The sequence below is a fragment of the Gymnodraco acuticeps genome, unplaced genomic scaffold (assembly GCF_902827175.1).
Source record: "Gymnodraco acuticeps unplaced genomic scaffold, fGymAcu1.1, whole genome shotgun sequence".
Lineage (NCBI taxonomy): Eukaryota > Metazoa > Chordata > Actinopteri > Perciformes > Bathydraconidae > Gymnodraco > Gymnodraco acuticeps.
In genome coordinates this window covers 214752-234167 of record NW_022990109.1, presented here as the reverse complement: position 1 = coordinate 234167, position 19416 = coordinate 214752, and the positions used below count along the sequence as shown (strand labels likewise).

General features: G+C 40.3%; 1 protein-coding gene across 1 annotated transcript in view; it reads right to left on the bottom strand.

Moving 5' to 3' along the window:
- cdh5 (cadherin 5) overlaps positions 1–19159 on the bottom strand; it is a 59968-nt gene extending 40809 nt beyond the window's left edge. Inside the window, 4 exon segments of the mRNA XM_034216505.1 lie at positions 409–531; positions 1822–2101; positions 3449–3676; positions 18348–19159. Of these exon segments, the coding sequence (XP_034072396.1) occupies positions 409–531; positions 1822–2101; positions 3449–3676 (631 nt within the window). The 5' untranslated portion in view covers positions 18348–19159.
- Between the last annotated feature and the right edge of the window lie 257 nt (positions 19160–19416).

Here is a 19416-nt window from a genome sequence, read left to right as displayed (position 1 = left end):
CTCACATTTTCCAAACAGCTGGTTCCTTTAGTCTGAATGTGTGTTTTGTGGCGTGATCATTATTATTTAGAGTCATTGCGTGCCTATTGATTTGAACACGATCCGTATATCCATCATTTCCTGGTCTTCTCTAAAGAAGAGGGACCAATGGAAACGTTGTCATGTTGCCGTTGTTCAGCATGGAAACATTCATTAGCTAACAATGACATTATTGTTCTATTAATATAAAGGGAGGTCAGGTACTCTTTAAAACAGCTGCTAGTTATGGGTACTTTTTACTGAAGTACATTTCAAAGCCCTTTACTTTGACTTGAGTAAAGAAGTTTAGTCAGTACTTCTACTTCTACCAGAGTATTTTTAAACACGAGTATCTGTACTTGAGTAAAGGATGTGTTTATCTCTGCTTACCTGTAGTGCTGTGGATTTCGAAGGGAGAAATGGCTCTGTCTTGGATCAAAGAGTACCTGAGTTCTCCGTTAGCGGTGGTGGGGTCGTCAGCATCGGTGGCCGTCACCTCAATTACTTTAGTTCCTAAATGCAGATCATAAAACAACATAAATCCATGCAGAAATATCCAAATGTCCGTGCATCCTTGCATTTTTCACAGTATGATGTGCTAATGACTGGTTTTGACAGGTGTTGACATTATGTTTCATTTATCCTCGTCTTTTCACAGTGAAGTCTATTTTTATACTTAATTATCACTGGGTGGTAAATGTCAAATACTTAACAACAGCGGAAAGATTGTTCTGCAAGAAAATACTTCATGCTTTTATGGTGTGCACATTTGTGGAGGAACTGGATAAAAATGGCATTTCCATACCATACAATTGTATCGTCAATTATGGTTTAAGGAATATTTGTAACCTTAAATGCACGAGTGACTACACCCTACATGCCATTTTTGTCATTTTGGTTAAGAAAAATCACTTGTATAATATTTAGTATTATAGTTTGGTTCACACTAGAAATATTTTATATTTAATTTTTCACTATTTAGAATTTTACATTTTTTTTTTTACATTTTGAAGAAAAACGTTTTCCCATAGGATTACATAGGAAATGCATGCGCGTCATTTTTGACCCACTTATGGAAGCTTGGGGTAGTAATACAAAAACTACAATTTCTTAAAATGTAAATACAAAATTTGAATCGCATGATATCAAAAACATGTTTTTTGAGGAATAGCTGGAATATGAAATGATAAAAAAATATATAATTACAAAGATACTTCAAGAAAACCACCTCACCGGGTCAAAAAAGACCCACTTATGCATCTAAGGGTTTTAAGTTTTAACATATCTGAAATATGTTGGTCAGGCTGCAAAATGTGCGTCCAAAACACAGGACTTACGTATGTCCATTTAACAAGGGAAACAAAAAGTCAATTGACTCATGTAAACATTTGGACATAAACTAAGATACATAACATATTTTTGAAGCCAAACCATGATGTTCAAGTATCATCTATCCTGTTTTGTTGTCGAAATCTAAAATATTAACCACATCTTTAAAACTGTACCATCATCCCGGAGAAAAAAACAGTTCCCTTAGAGAACTGCCATTTTGTTTTAATGGTACCATAATTGTTATAGAGTAAGGTTGCTAATATACAGCTATACTAATGATGACTATTGGATTTTATTGAGCTCTTTAATTAAACAACTTCCAATTTACCAACTTCCAACTGGTTATATGTTACTTTCCACGAGCCGGGACGTAACAACGATAATACTTGTAATAACTAACGACCTCATTTGATATCTATATGTTCACACTAGTGAGGAACCTTTTCCATGATCTTTTGTGACCTTACTCACCTATCGTAGACCTCTCCATAATGGATCCATTATATGTTTTGGGGAAAACTGGTGTGTTGTCGTTGATGTCGGTCACTTGAACAACAAATTCTCCAGAATTCTCTATCAGCTGATTGTTCCCATCGAACATTGTGGCGGTCAGATGATATACGTTCTTCTCCTCTCTGTCCAGAGACCTGGAGACAAACAGGTCTCCATTCACATCCACCTGGAAGATGGTGTTCGCTCCTTCACCCTCGATTTTGAAGCTCTTCACATCCACTCTCTGGCTCGACTTTAGCTGTGGATGAAAGAAAATAAAAATACAGTTTTGTGGTTTTTCTTTCCCAGCTGGTCCTGGAGTAACGACTTGAAATCAACAACCTTCCAGCTAATTCTCTACAAATTAACTGAGTATTCTCGAGAAATCCCTCAAATATTCATCAAAGAGATGGTTAGCAACAAGTTAATGCCCTAGATTCGGAGCATGCGGCATCATTAAAACTGAATGGATGAGACAAAAATACAAATTGAAGTAGATTAATGGCGGTTTCAAGACTGAACTGTAGAAACACAGGACCAGGAAGTAGTCCAGAAACATGAGGAGGATTCTTGTTTAAAGGGGACCTATCATGCAAAATGCACTTTTGTACGTCTTTTATGCATGAATATGTGTCCCCGGTGTGTCAGGGAACTCACCAAGTGTCAGAAAACACAACCCTCTCTCTTTTCCTCCATACCCAAATCTCTAAAAATGGGGCTTTAACTGATCTGATACAGACTGATACAGATTTGAAAATTCTCTGACGTCAGAAACGAGGAGCTCCGCCTATATGGCCAACTCTCCACCAATCAGGGGAATGAGAGGTTGCTGTGGCATGGTAACAGCATGGTAACATGACGCTCGTGCCTCGCCCCCCTCCTTTGCAGGGGGGCGTGGTCAGCTGCAGCTCATGCAAAGACAGGCTGGAGGAGAGCAAAATAGAGCAAAATGAGGCATGGCTAAAATGCATGATCTGTTTGGTATTTTGAAAAAAAAACGTATAAATATACCTTATATAGGTATGGCCCTACAATATATTATTCAAATATAGCATGATAGGTCCACTTTAAGTTGTGAGCCTTCCACGTGGTAAGTAATATAGGAGATAGAGAATGGCTGTGCTTCAGAATAGATGATATAAAATGTGAAGCCCCTGCTCAGGTGTTCCTGATCTACACTAATCGTTCATATAAAAGGAAAGCTGGAAGAGATGGAGCTATCTGTGACTCTGACATGCTTTGTTTTAGTTACCAGACACCACAGCACTCAGTTAGCCTAATTTAAATACGTTTTTGTTAAATTTAGAGGATTTGGTAGTCCAGTTTTTGCATCCTATGGTGATGCTGGCTAAGGCTTCTTCCACCTGTTGTCCTGTCCTCCAGATTCACATAGTTTGGTTTAGAAGGCTTTGAATGTTTGTATAAATACAATTATTAATTTGCGGGTGTTCTGCTGTCGCCGTAATATTTTTGGGGGCTCATCCGGGATGCTCATCTTCTGTTTCTCTTTCGCCAAGCTTTAAATTAAATCTTCAGTTTTCCATCAAACCCATCCTCCGTGTTTTTGGAATCAGTGCTTCAAAAAGGATTTCCATTTCCACATTACCTGTCCGATCTTATAGCGAACGAGTACAGGTTTCTCCTCTTCCACGTACAGAGAGTTCCAGATCCAATGTCTTTTCTGCCTGAACAGGACACGATGCGTCTCCTTCTTCACAATCTCAACTTCGCCTCGCTGCTCTGCTTCCACCAGAGGAAAGTGAGAATCGGAAACAGCTAGAGAGACGGACAAGGCCGTAATGGCTATAGTCCACATCTGGAGCCAAGCCATCATCTAGGAGAGAAATAGAGGAAGGAAAAGAGGGAGAAGTGAACATGATATTCTTGCTTTTGTTCAAAATCAATCAATCAATCAATGTTTATTTATATAGCTGTTGGGAAAGTACTGAATGTACTCTTCCAATATCAGAGTAGCACGTGATAAAGGTATCCCAACTGTAGCTGTGTACATGACAAGATGTATGATTACCTAGAAGAGCATCAGGACTGTTTTAGGCATATGATAGCTATGTGATTAACATGATGATTCAGCCTCTATGGAGAGAGACATATGACAAGCGGGATCATTTCTGACGTGGAGCTAATCTGAAGTAAACATTGAATACTGATTTCTATTCCTCCATCTTGTGACTGTGTAACTCCCTCTCTTGGATATCAGCATGTGAAGGACACTGTTCAGGAACTAGTTGATGCTCTGTGTGATGACTCCTTCCATTCTGGAGAGGATCACAGATACATGGATCCTGAGATTGAAGCTCAAGCCTGTAACCAGTGATATTTTTCTGACAATAAAGTAGCCCAGTATGACAATTGTTAAATTTGTCTCAGTGGACTTTACAGTTTGTACAGAATATCAATACGACAATACGACGCCCTCTGTCCTTGGACCTTCACATCGGACAAGAAAAAAAAAACGTTTATGAACACAGTCCAAATGTATATTTATTCGGCAATACTGTATATCGATACAGAGCTGAATCCAGATCAAATGCACGCTAAAGGGTCATTGAAATGTTTTTCTCTCAGTGATTGTGCTGTTATGTTAAATGTTTGTTGTTTGTTTTTCATATATTGTGTCTTGATATTTGCTTATGTTGATGTGATGCAAGTCACATTTCAGACTTGATCCAACCATTAAAGTATTATCGTATTGTATCGTACTATGGTCATGCCAATAAAGCCCTTTGAATTGAGTGACTAAGGGTGGTGTGAGGGTGCAGAGAGGAATGTGGAAGCATGCAATCATCTAGGAGAGAAATAGAGGAAGGAAAAGAGGGAGACACGATATTCTTGCTTTTGTTCAAAATGTTTATGAACATAACGACACAGTCCAAATGTATACTTATGTACGTTGTAATTGCAATACTGTATGCCACTATGGTCATGCCAGTAAAGCCATTTGAATTGAGCGAATAAGGATAGTGTGATGGTGCAGAGAGGAATGTTGAAGCATGAGGAGAGGGAGAAAAAAAAGAGTAGAAGAGATCACATTAAAACCATTTATCAGCTGTGGACAGACCCTTCCTGGTGCCAGGGTGAGACTCAGAGTGAAGGCCAAGGACTTTCGCTCAGTTATCATTCAGGACCAGGGCTCTTAAACCCTTAGCCTGGGCCCCATATGAAACATTTAGCCTCTCATCATGGGACCCGGGCTAATGTGGCCGAATGGGGATCTATTAAACATAGGCCTGTGACCCATTTTAGGCCCTGACCCACTGAGAGAGAGACAGAAAGAGACAGACAGACACGAGACGCAAAGAGAAGCTGACATTAAAACCACTTAGGATGTCTGTATTTATCAGTCATTAAGAAGAAAAGACGTTTTCCATAAAGAGACTGTTTTGACATTTCTGAATTTCTTTTAACCATTAATACAGCACATCAAATCGAGCGTGAAAAGGAGAAGCTTGGGTTGAAGGATTTGTTGTGGTTTTTCAAATCAAGGACTATAAGAGAAGGATGAGTCATTTTGTTGCAGATTAATTTTCTGTTGAATGCATAACCACAGAAAATTAGCAACATGGCAACGGTGCCAACACAAAAAGGAAATTGAAAATGGCTCAACTTCTTGCCGTGCAACGTCATCTGGCAACAGACTGCGCTGCACCGGCCAAAACAATTAAGAAAGCACACATTCCTGGAAGATTACTTCATGAACAAGAACGCCCCAATTCCACTGTTTACCTTCAGACCATCGAGATGGAGGATAAAACAATTTGTAGTAATTCAGTTGTAAAATCCGTATAGAAAACAGTTGGCATCAGATAAGCCTTTAAACTCAAGGATTTAAAACTTGGATTTAAAGGGGATGTATATTTGTAATAGAAAAAATCCCTTTTGTGCGCATACATCTGGGTATCTTGAGTCTCCAAAGGCTAAAATCCATGACTGAAACGCCTCCATTTGGACACCTTTGTTTACTTCCTTAACACAATGACATCACTTTCTAGCACTCACACTTTTTTGGCTAGTGCTCCAACGTGATTGGCTAAGGGTCGGGACATCTCTAAGCAGTCGACAAATCACAACAGAGCCGGCCAGCTAACCAATCAGAGCAGACTGGGCTCTGGTTTCAGACAGAGGGTGAAAAGAGGTGCTGCAGCACAGGCAGTATGAGAAAAATAAAGAGCTTTTTGAACATTGAAGCATGGAGACATGTCCCAGGAGAGACACTACATACTGATATACACCTGAACATCAGCAGGAGAGGACTCTTTAAAGTAGAGACAGTACATACTAATAAACACCTGAACATCAGCAGGAGAGGACTCTTTAAAGTAGAGACACTACATACTGATATACACCTGAACATCAGCAGGAGAGGACTCTTTAAAGTAGAGACACTACATACTGATATACACCTGAAAATAGGCATAAAATGTCCTTTAAAAAAAATTAAATATTGTGAATTTACATTGAAGATCTGAATCAAACTGGCAGCTCTTTTGATTTGTATAGCTTTTGACTGATTTCAAGTTTCACTGTCTTGCATCACTTGTTCCTGCGTTCGAGCTGTTTTACCACTATATAACCAAAAATAAAAATGTAGCAATTGTAATGAACTGAATTTCAGCTTTTCCCTTATGTTATTTCTCACTATCTCCCCCTCTCTCATGGTCCCTGCCTCCCTCCACTAAGGCTCTATCTAACAAGGCAGAAATGCCAGGGAACTAATCTTCAAAACATTTGAGTCTATATGCACTCCAGTAGACATGTGAGCGCTTCCCACTGGACAGATTAGTGCATTTTATTGTCTTCCATCCATTAGCAGCAGGGAGGGAGAAAGAGAGATTAGGATGAAGGGATTATTCCGGCACAAAATCTTCTCCCTCTAATGGCCTAATCTGGTACTTTGCTGACCTCTCGTGACCTCTTCACACGGCTCCCCACAAATCAGCTCAAACAAAGACTCGACAGTGTTTTCTGGCCTTGCTTTGTTTGGGTTTTTATTTTTCCTCTTGTGTTCTTCTTTGTCTAGCTTCCTTTCAGGGCTAAATTAATTAAACAGAAGTGAGTAAATCATCGTTAATGGCAATTTGCGGTGGACTTTGTTGAGTGCCATTCAACTAAAATTGTAATGCCAATTAAAAGTTATTTAGCTCCTTTAATACCTTAATCTCACTTGCTACGACCCCTCTTACTTTCCCATCAGCTTAAAAAAGGACTGATGTTTTTTCCATCTTATGTAGTTAAAAGTTAAAATGTAACGTCCTTATTTCAAAGCAACTTCTATGGTACATTAAAGAGGACATGGTGTGTTCAGTTCCAGGTTCATTATGAATTGTGTGCCCCCATGTTTCCATATAATAACCCTGGCAAAGTGACTATTATTTTACAAGTTGCACCAGTATTCTCAGAATAATTAACTAGTAGTTTTGTGTATTTTTGTCTTCTTATTTTACAAGTTGAACTACAATATACAGGTGATTTGAAAGGGTTGAGCATACATGTAGTCGATCTGCCTCTCAAGAATATAGTTCATGTGTGCAAATGTAGTGTCTCTACTTTAAAGAGTTCTCTGCTGCTGATGATCAGGTGTATATCAGTATGTAGTGTCTCTACTTTAAAGAGTCCTCTCCTGCTGATGTTCAGGTGTATATCAGTATGTAGTGTCTCTACTTTAAAGAGTCCTCTCCTGCTGATGTTCAGGTGTATATCAGTATGTAGTGGTCTCTACTTTAAAGAGTCCTCTCCTGCTGATGTTCAGGTGTATATCAGTATGTAGTGTCTCTACTTTAAAGAGTCCTCTCCTGCTGATGTTCAGGTGTATATCAGTATGTAGTGTCTCTACTTTAAAGAGTCCTCTCCTGCTGATGTTCAGGTGTATATCAGTATGTAGTGTCTCTACTTTAAAAGAGTCTCTCCTGCTGATGTTCAGGTGTATATCAGTATGTAGTGTCTCTACTTTAAAGAGTCCTCTCCTGCTGATGTTCAGGTGTATATCAGTATGTAGTGTCTCTACTTTAAGAGTCCTCTCCTGTGATGTTCAGGGTATATCAGTATGTAGTGTCTCTACTTTAAAGAGTCCTCTCCTGCTGATGTTCAGGTGTATATCAGTATGTAGTGTCTCTACTTTAAAGAGTCCTCTCCTGATGATGTTCAGGTGTATATCAGTATGTAGTGTCTCTACTTTAAAGAGTCCTCTCCTGCTGATGTTCAGGTGTATATCAGTATGTAGTGTCCTCTACTTTAAAGAGTCCTCTCCTGCTGATGTTCAGGTGTATATCAGTATGTAGTGTCTCTACATGTCTCCATGCTTTAATGTTCAAAAAGCTCTTTATTTTTCTCATACTGCCTGTGCTGCAGCACCTCTTTTCACCCTCTGTCTGAAACCAGAGCCCAGTCTGCTCTGATTGGTTAGCTGGCCGGCTCTGTTTTGATTCGTCACCCACTTAGAGATGTCCCGCCCCTTAGCCTATCATGTACAATGTGTTGGAGCGCTAGCCAATCGGAGCATATGTCACTATGTTCCTGAAGTAACCTAAGGAGTCAAATGGAGGCATTTCAGACGGGGGGGAGTATTGTATCTTTAAAACTATAACACATACCACTGCAGAAACAAAACCCTAAAACCATACTGGTTAAAACAATGGTGTTTAGGCGCCTTAGGTGATCTGTCATTCAGAAATATTGACGGGATATCCTGTGACTCAAAAATCGAAACAGTCAATATAAGGAAGGGTCTTCGTCTGGTGATTCATGGACATTATTTTGTATGTTGTGTCACTTAAGACTTCCTAATTCCTATTCCCTTTACAACCTCAATGCGGCACCCTTAGAAATGGCTTATGACGTTACCATCATCCACAATTTAAGGAAAACCAAACAGTCTTTGATTAAAATTGCATCTTATATATGAAATATTAAATCGCACATAAATACAACTGATACATCTTTTTCCTCAGAAGTGATAATTGGTGGGATGTTAGAGATAACGGATTTTGGTCTCCTGTAATACTAACTCAAATGGAAATATCTTTGATGGTAATTTATTTTAATGGCATTCTTTCAGGTGCTTTTTATGTCATGTTTTGAATAATTAAGTTTAGTTAAGCCATTGATAGCCCTTTTAATGTTATCAGTAAGGCGTTAGAGTTAGTAAGTATGTGAGTTAAGAGTACATTAATTGTCTTTTTAACACCTTCCCAGTGAGATATGGCTTCTGTTTAAAACCCTCATGCTTCCTGTCCTGCAGTGCTTACTTTTTACTGTGCGTCACCCCGTATCCTTCCTCTCTACATGTTCTCTAGATAAACAGATCAATCACACCCTGTGCAGAACATGTATGTTCTCACGCAGTGCCACGTGAAAGCATACTGGACTTAAATCACTTTCAAGGACTCAAAAAAGACTGATATCTATTAAGTAAGTCCAATAATAAGGTTGTAACTCAGATTTGCTTCAATCAACATTTAAAAGTGCAAGCTCTGCAGATAAATAAGTATTTTATTAGGTTGTCAAACCTTAACTGAAGCTGTTTTAAAAGCCTAAACATGAACATGAACCTTGATGAAATATGAAAATATTGCGTAAAAGCTGTGATTTTGACTTAACATACAATAATATTTATTAAAAAATAAAATAGATAAATATTATTAATGTTAATATTACAAACAAATCCAACACGTCATTTTTGAGTTGCCATAAAAAATATTTGTATACAAAAAAATGTATATAAAAGGTTTTATTGGATAAATAATGGGCAATGTCACACACACACACACACACACACACACACACACACACACACACACACACACACACACACACACTCCATTATCCGTGTGATGACGACTCCATTGGGGGGCATTTTCCCTAAAAGGGCCTTTTTTCAAAAAATGCTTTTCCGTCTTCAGAGGAGTTATTGCTCCTTCCCTTTCATCAGCAGCAGGAAGTGTAAACACAATGCCTTCTGGGAAATGCCGTAGCGTTTGTTAATGAAGGGTCATCATTAGAGAGCGGACACTCCCTTCCTGGTATTCAGCTGCTGAATGCATGTCTCACTCTGTGTGTTTCACTTTGTCTCTGTCTGTGTTTCACTTTGTCTCTGTCTGTGTCTCACTTTGTCTCTGTCTCACTTTGTTTCTGTCTCACTTTGTTTCTGTCTCACTTTGTTCTGTCTCACTTTGTTCTGTCTGTGTCTCACTTTGTTTGTATCTCACTTTGTTCTGTCTGTGTCTCACTTTGTCTCTGTCTCACTTTGTTCTGTCTGTGTCTCACTTTGTTCTATCTGTGTCTCACTTTGTCTCTGTCTGTGTCTCACTTTGTCTCTGTCTCACTTTGTCTCTGTCTCACTTTGTCTCTGTCTAACTTTGTTCTGTCTGTGTCTCACTTTGTTCTATCTGTGTCTCACTTTGTCTCTGTCTGTGTCTCACTTTGTCTCTGTCTGTGTCTCACTTTGTCTCTGTCTCACTTTGTTCTGTCTGTGTCTAACTTTGTTCTGTCTGTGTCTCACTTTGTTCTATCTGTGTCTCACTTTGTCTCTGTCTGTGTCTCACTTTGTCTCTGTCTGTGTCTCACTTTGTCTCTGTCTCACTTTTTTCTGTCTGTGTCTCACTTTGTTCTATCTGTGTCTCACTTTGTCTCTGTCTGTGTCTCACTTTGTCTCTGTCTCACTTTGTTCTGTCTGTGTCTCACTTTGTTCTATCTGTGTCTCACTTTGTCTCTGTCTCACTTTGTTCTGTCTGTGTCTCACTTTGTTCTGTCTGTGTCTCACTTTGTCTCTGTCTGTGTCTCACTTTGTCTCTGTCTCACTTTGTTCTGTCTGTGTCTCACTTTGTTCTATCTGTGTCTCACTTTGTCTCTGTCTCACTTTGTTCTGTCTGTGTCTCACTTTGTTCTATCTGTGTCTCACTTTGTCTCTGTCTGTGTCTCACTTTGTCTCTGTCTCACTTTGTCTCTGTCTAACTTTGTTCTGTCTGTGTCTCACTTTGTTCTATCTGTGTCTCACTTTGTCTCTGTCTGTGTCTCACTTTGTCTCTGTCTAACTTTGTTCTATCTGTGTCTCACTTTATCTCTGTCTCACTTTGTCTCTGTCTAACTTTGTTCTGTCTGTGTCTCACTTTGTTCTGTCTCTGTCTCACTTTGTTCTGTCTGTGTCTCACTTTGTTTCTGTCTCACTTTGTTCTGTCTGTGTCTCACTTTGTTTGTATCTCACTTTGTTCTGTCTGTGTCTCACTTTGTCTCTGTCTCACTTTGTTCTGTCTGTGTCTCACTTTGTCTCTGTCTCACTTTGTCTCTGTCTCACTTTGTTCTATCTGTGTCTCACTTTGTCTCTGTCTGTGTCTCACTTTGTCTCTGTCTGTGTCTCACTTTGTCTCTGTCTCACTTTGTTCTATCTGTGTCTCACTTTGTCTCTGTCTGTGTCTCACTTTGTCTCTGTCTCACTTTGTCTCTGTCTCACTTTGTTCTATCTGTGTCTCACTTTGTCTCTGTCTGTGTCTCACTTTGTCTCTGTCTCACTTTGTTCTATCTGTGTCTCACTTTGTCTCTGTCTGTGTCTCACTTTGTCTCTGTCTCACTTTGTCTCTGTCTCACTTTGTTCTGTCTGTGTCTCACTTTGTTCTGTCTTTGTCTCACTTTGTCTCTGTCGGTGTCTCACTTTGTTTTTCTTAAAACTTCTCCACTTCTTCCCTCTGGTTGACTCTCAAGGTGAAATCTGCATCTTGTTTTGTTTTTATTCAGCTGCTGAATGCATGTCTCACTCTGTGTGTTTCACTTTGTCTCTGTCTGTGTTTCACTTTGTCTCTGTCTCACTTTGTTTCTGTCTCACTTTGTCTGTGTCTCACTTTGTTCTATCTGTGTCTCACTTTGTCTCTGTCTCACTTTGTCTCTGTCTCACTTTGTTCTGTCTGTGTCTCACTTTGTTCTATCTGTGTCTAACTTTGTCTCTGTCTGTGTCTCACTTTGTCTCTGTCTCACTTTGTTCTGTCTGTGTCTCACTTTGGTCTATCTGTGTCTCACTTTGTCTCTGTCTGTGTCTCACTTTGTCTCTGTCTCACTTTGTCTCTGTCTAACTTTGTTCTGTCTGTGTCTCACTTTGTCTCTGTCTCACTTTGTTTCTGTCTCACTTTGTTCTATCTGTGTCTCACTTTGTCTCTGTCTCACTTTGTCTCTGTCTAACTTTGTTCTGTTTGTGTCTCACTTTGTTCTATCTGTGTCTCACTTTGTCTCTGTCTCACTTTGTCTCTGTCTAACTTTGTTCTGTCTGTGTCTCACTTTGTTCTATATGTGTCTCACTTTGTCTCTGTCTCACTTTGTCTCTGTCTGTGTCTCACTTTGTCTCTGTCTCACTTTGTCTCTGTCTTGGTCTCACTTTGTCTCTGTCTAACTTTGTTCTGTCTGTGTCTCACTTTGTTCTATCTGTGTCTCACTTTGTCTCTGTCTCACTTTGTCTCTGTCTAACTTTGTTCTGTCTGTGTCTCACTTTGTTCTATCTGTGTCTCACTTTGTCTCTGTCTCACTTTGTCTCTGTCTGTGTCTCACTTTGTCTCTGTCTCACTTTGTTTCTGTCTCACTTTGTTCTGTCTGTGTCTCACTTTGTTTGTATCTCACTTTGTTCTGTCTGTGTCTCACTTTGTCTCTGTCTCACTTTGTTCTATCTGTGTCTCACTTTGTCTCTGTCTCACTTTGTTCTATCTGTGTCTCACTTTGTCTCTGTCTCACTTTGTCTCTGTCTGTGTCTCACTTTGTCTCTGTCTCACTTTGTCTCTGTCTGTGTCTCACTTTGTCTCTGTCTCACTTTGTTCTATCTGTGTCTCACTTTGTCTCTGTCTCACTTTGTCTCTGTCTGTGTCTCACTTTGTCTCTGTCTCACTTTGTCTCTGTCTGTGTCTCACTTTGTCTCTGTCTCACTTTGTTCTATCTGTGTCTCACTTGTCTCTGTCTCACTTTGTTCTATCTGTGTCTCACTTTGTCTCTGTCTGTGTCTCACTTTGTCTCTGTCTCACTTTGTCTCTGTCTAACTTTGTTCTGTCTGTGTCTCACTTTGTTCTATCTGTGTCTCACTTTGTCTCTGTCTTTGTCTCACTTTGTCTCTGTCTGTGTCTCACTTTGTTCTGTCTGTGTCTCACTTTGTCTCTGTCTCACTTTGTTCTATCTGTGTCTCACTTTGTTCTATCTGTGTCTCACTTTGTCTCTGTCTCACTTTGTCTCTGTCTAACTTTGTTCTATCTGTGTCTCACTTTGTCTCTGTCTGTGTCTCACTTTGTCTCTGTCTCACTTTGTCTCTGTCTCACTTTGTCTCTGTCTCACTTTGTCTCTGTCTGTGTCTCACTTTGTCTCTGTCTCACTTTGTTCTATCTGTGTCTCACTTTGTCTCTGTCTGTGTCTCACTTTGTCTCTGTCTCACTTTGTCTCTGTCTGTGTCTCACTTTGTCTCTGTCTCACTTTGTCTCTGTCTCACTTTGTCTCTGTCTGTGTCTCACTTTGTCTCTGTCTAACTTAGTTCTGTCTGTGTCTCACTTTGTTCTATCTGTGTCTCACTTTGTCTCTGTCTCACTTTGTCTCTGTCTAACTTTGTTCTATCTGTGTCTCACTTTGTCTCTGTCTGTGTCTCACTTTGTTCTGTCTGTGTCTCACTTTGTTCTATCTGTGTCTCACTTTGTCTCTGTCTCACTTTGTCTCTGTCTAACTTTGTTCTATCTGTGTCTCACTTTGTCTCTGTCTGTGTCTCACTTTGTTCTGTCTGTGTCTCACTTTGTTCTATCTGTGTCTCACTTTGTCTCTGTCTCACTTTGTCTCTGTCTGTGTCTCACTTTGTCTGTGTCTCACTTTGTTCTGTCTGTGTCTCACTTTGTTCTATCTGTGTCTCACTTTGTCTCTGTCTCACTTTGTCTCTGTCTAACTTTGTTCTATCTGTGTCTCACTTTGTTCTGTCTGTGTCTCACTTTGTTCTGTCTTTGTCTCACTTTGTCTCTGTCGGTGTCTCACTTTGTTTTTCTTAAAACGTCTCCACTTCTTCCCTCTGGTTGACTCTCAAGATGAAATCTGCATCTTGTTTTTTTCACAAGTCTATTTCTCTTTTTCTTGTCGATCATTCCACCTTTTTCCTTTTCTCACCTCCTTTCTACTTCTTCACCTTTTTACTCAGTCCCAGTCACTCTCTCTGTCTCACCTTTAACAAGCAGATGTAACACCTGAGGAGAAGTGCTTTGGAGGTTAAACACTACAATTTAACAACTTATTTTAGTCGCAATTGAACTCGGATTTACTCTGGAATCCTAACTTTTAAATCTGTAGATTGTAGACTGATGTAAGGAAAGTGACGGTACGATAAAGTTTAGGTTTTTGCTCAAACAGTTATTTTTACCTGTCATTTTTATTTAAGCTGTAAATCACATTATAATCACCTTTTTGATTTGCCTATCAAGTACACGTGTCAAGCATGCAAATCTCACGTCAGGATTATACAAAGTTATTTACGGCATCGTGTATCAAAGGCATCTTTCAGAAGGACAAATAACTTCCAGGAATATCTGTAATTGCATCTTTACATTGTCCGCAGGCTAGGGAGTGGTGTGTGTGTGTGTGTGTGTGTGTGTGTGTGTGTGTGTTTGTGTGTGTGTGTGTGTTTGTGTTTGTGTTTGTGTGTGTGGTGTGTGTTTGTGTGTGTGTTGTGTGTGTGTGGTGTGTGTGTGTGTGTGTGTGTGTGGTGTGTGTGTGTGTGTGTGTGTGAGTGTGTGTGAGAAGCAGAAACAGACAGACGCGCAGATACAGTTGTCATTCTCCGAGCTGTTTTGTGACTGGCAGACAGGTCTGACCTAGTTTCACTCAACCAAAAGCTAAAGCAAGAAACAAGACAATAAGACTTCATAAATCTGGTGGTGGCTAAAGTTCATGCAAAGAAAATACAATTGAGGCTTTATGAGGAAATCGGAGGACGGGCAATGGGTGTGTATCAGTGGCGGACTGGCCATCGGGACGTTCGGGTACTGAAGTGGGCCGGTCGGACGACTGTAGGCCGGTCGGGATAAGTCACTAGCACACCCCCCCCCCCCCCCCCCCCCCCCGTTGACAATTTACTAGCGGTATTTACTTGCGGTACCGAGGTGGGCCGGCGGTACCAAAGTGGGCCGGTCGAGAGTCTGATTTTTTGTCCCAGTCCGCCCCTGGTGTGTATGTTGTCTTTTCTCCAAACTGTGAGTGTGTGTATTATATCTTGGACCACAAGGGGAACATGGGGTTGTTCGGGCCAGTTAGAAAACTAATTTGGGACTTCATTATCCTATTACAGGGCCTAAAAGTAGCTTGAATTGATGCATCTCTGTAAATGCTGATGAAGTCTTAAAGAGACGCCCTGTAATGCTTTTTGGGCTTTCCTTTCTAGTAGTGTTATATACTGTAGGTTTGTGTGCATGTAAATGGTCTGCAAGGGCTAAAATCCCTGTGTTCCCTTTCTGATACCACAATATCAAGAAGATTGTATGAAGATAACTATGTCATATATTAAGCTACTTCATGCTCCCCTGAGGATGAACCATTTCAATTCAGGAACATTTTCACTTTTGTGGACCAAAATATCAACATTTGATGTAACTGGCTACGTTTTTTAAGTCTGAACTCTGTTGACTTTGATGATAACATGACTGTTTCTTGAGCACATCAGCACATAGAGTGCTAGAGGAGCTCCAGTTAAAAAGTCCTATAACAAACTGCAAAATATCGGGTTAAAAAAATAATTGATTTGACACAGTTTGGTCTACTTTTTTTTGTGCGAGTTTATTTGTGCGCATGTGGCACAGAAAGTAATTTAACAGCCTCAAATGTTTTCATGTTCGCGCTGCTAAAGTCTAGAGTGTGTGTGTGTGTGTGTTTGTGTGTGTTCGTGTGTGTGTTCGTGTGTGTGTGGTTCGTGTGTGTGTGTGTTCGTGTGTGTGTTTGTGTGTGTGTGTGTGTTTCGTGTGTGTTCGTGTGTGTTCATGTGTGTGTGTGTTCGTGTGTGTGTTCGTGTGTGTGTTTTGTGTGTGGTTCGTGTGTGTGTGTGTTTGTCTGTGTGTGTGTTCGTGTGTGTGTTCAGATTAGAACAGGTTTAATCACAGAGCAGCTTCTAACATCTGTCTGCTAGCAAGTGAAAACCAGGAATTGACTCTCTCACACCACACACACACCCACACACACACACACACACACACACACACACACACACACACACACACACACACACACACCGTGTCCTTACTGACTGTCATGTCACAGAGTGTACTCACGCTCTGATCGGTGTCGAAGCCCCTTCCAGTTAATTCTATTTTCTTTCACAATCAGACAAATCAGATGTTATTACAGCGAGCCTGTTATGAATGATGTGGACGGCTTTAAATCTGACAGTAATGACCAACAGTCATCTGAAAATAATTTTTAAAAGCCTCGCGTGTTATCCACATTGGGCTGGGCTCAGCTGTCAGCCCTGAAGGCCAAATGTAAGGCACCCCCTTTTAGTGAAAACACTCTGCCAGATTTGGATCTTCCATCAGAAACTGATTGATCAGAACTTATAATATGTCCATTTTGTCACATTAAATGCAGATAATTTCTCTTTTATTGCAGCTTTAACCAACTTAAAGCATCTGTATGTGGTGAAAAAACACCCATAAGCTGTCAAATCAGGCTTGTTGGCAGCATTCAAATCCCCTACATTCTCCACATTTAACTGAGCTGTGAGTAAAATTCACTGATTTCCCCGAAAATGTCAGTACATTCCCTCCATTTTCTATTAACTCTAACAGTGTTTGGTGCAGTTTCATTCATGTCCATTGTCATTTATGCGACTAGTGATCGTATTTTTTGGAGACTAAATGTCAAAACTGAAGTGCAAATATAAAGTGAAGTTTGGTATATTATTTAAAATGCAGAATGCAGACACAGGAAGTAAAGCTGGGTCTTTCAGTTGTAATCAGCGACTTCATCTGAGCTAACATGGCCACAGCTGGACAGCTTGTCAACCACTCCGACATATATCTGAATGAATGGCTCTAATCACAAATCTTATGTGTGTGTGTGTTTGTGTGTGTGTGTGTGTGTGTGTGTGTGTGTGTGTGTGTGTGTGTGTGTGTGTGTCTGTGTGTGTGTGTGTGTGTGTGTGTCTGTGTGTGTGTGTGTGTGTGTGTGTGTGTGTGTGTGTGTGTGTGTGTGTGTGTGTGTGTGTGTGTGTTGTGTGTGTGTTGTGTGTGTGTGTGTGTGTGTGTGTGTGTGTGTGTGTTTTGTGTGTGTGTGTGTGTGTGGGAGGGAGAAGTCTCCCAGATGGCACCCAAAGGATTTTCACTGATAGTTCCCTCTCCAGGAATTAGACCACTGGGTTTAGTTGCATCAAAGGCTTTCGACGTAACAACGAAATCAAATCACCTCTGTCTCTGCGGGCCATAGATCCAGATCCACAGAGAGAAACAAACACTTCTACTGAAACATTATTATAACATGCGCAGGGTGGACAAAATAACAGAAACAGTTCAACTTGTAATGAAAACCGTAATGTAAGTGAAATTGTGGTTTTTTCAGCATGCTAGTTTAATAATTAAGTGGGGTATTTTCAATATTTATGATTTATTGATTTAAGCTATTTTATTTATATTTGGGTTATCAAATAACCCTAACCCATAGTATGTCATATACAATGTATGGACAAACCATGAGTTAATAAATACACAAAAAACATACATTTAACCACAGCATCAGAAATGATGTTAATAAAAGCATCTCAAATAAAAATACCCTCACAAAAATGTGCTTTTAATTAGATGTTCTGTTATTTCCCACCCTTTCATGCCCTGTTTGCAAAAGCTGATGATATATTAACCATAACTCTCTATTCAAAGCTGACAAAACACCTCTCCACTGACAAGATAAAATATGAAAAGGTGTCATCAATACGTTATATCCAAACCAATTTGACGTAGTTGACAGCTGCATTTTTTTTCTATGCACCACTCTTAAAATTGAACATCTCCAGAGCTCCTGGTGGATTTGGTTAGCTCTCCGTCCACAAATCGCCCGGCATTGTCTTAATGGTCACAGCAGTCTGTCTTCAGGAATGACAGCATAACCTCTGGGTTCAGCGCTCAATTACAGCATTCAAATCTACACAGAGCTGTCCAAACCGAGCTCATAACGCAGGTGAGAAGTGACGCTGGCCGACAGCTTGTCCTCACAGGAGGTTATAAGCATCATGTTTGAGTTATTTCTGTACCTTCTTCCAGACAGTTTGAACAGTATTCATGAGCGTTTCACCCCCGGAGTGATTGGGAAAGTAGCCTGGAGCGTTTTCAAAGGATCTGGGTTACATATATTCTGGCTTTGCTGACGGTGCACTGTTTTTAAATCAGAAATAAATTAAATATAGCTTCCCATTTAAGGAAACATGAAAGCTGTGGATGTCTTGACACTTAAGACATCTGTGGCAATCCATATTTTCCTTCAAATCAGCCACATCAAGATAGAAAAGGAAAACTTACCACACAGGGAGATAGATGTTGGTCAATCCTTTATTTCAGGGGAAAATGAAGCCCAAATCCTCCACCTGAGGTTATTCTTTATTAATCTTGGTAGAAATCGGTGGCTGGTAGGTGGTCTCAACAAGGGAGTAAAACCACCTCCTCTGGTCCCTTCCTCTCTCTCGATCTCTTCTTATTCTGGTTGTCCTGATGTTGAACGGGAGCAGCAGGTGTTGTCGATGATTTTTTAGAGTCCTTCTCTCGACTTAATATTCACCAGGTTTCTGTAAAATCCAGATAAGTCTGTGATGACAAATGGTATTCAAATGAATTCCAGAGGTGAGATCAACCCAAAGAATATCTCAAATCACTCAGTAGGTGAGATGGTGTCTCTCTGTTGGGATTTCTTCTCCTGAAATAACACACGATTTGTCCCCAGTTTTAAAGTTTTTTATCGAGAAAATTCCTGTTTCTTCAGGTTGATGAGGGTTTTTTTCCTCAACAGGTTCTTCCTCTTCCTCCTACCGCCTCTGATGTGGTTTTCTCATCAAAGTGTTGAACCTCCAGCTGTCGGACCGTGTACTCAAACAGGTCACTGCCCACTTCCCCTTCCTGTTATTGTGGTCTTATTCTTCTTCTTCTGTGGTGTTCCCTGCCTGCTACCGCTCCTCTTCCTGTCCTGGATCGGGAAAACTGAGAGAGAGACGAGACGTTAGAGGTGTGGGATTGGTGGAAAAGAGACGTAAAAAAAGATAGAGAAACAGAGAGGGAGCGCATATGTCAAAACAGCTCAAAGACGCTCGGAGAGAAAGCAGCCGGCTCATGTTCCTGAAGCAGATGGAGGGAGTGTGTGAGGGAGAAGGAGAGAGAGAGGGAGAGAGAGAGAGAGAGAGAGAGAGAGAGAGAGAGAGAGAGAGAGAGAGAGAGGGAGTGCGTGAGATGGAGAGTAAGGTGAGAGAGGCGTTACTCCTTCTCCAAGAGAGAGATTTATTATTCATGTGTGTGAGATAAGGATTAAGTTAAACAGGTTATTGGGGATAATCCTCAGAGATTTCCCCACATGAGGCTAGTACATATTTCAGAGCGGCAT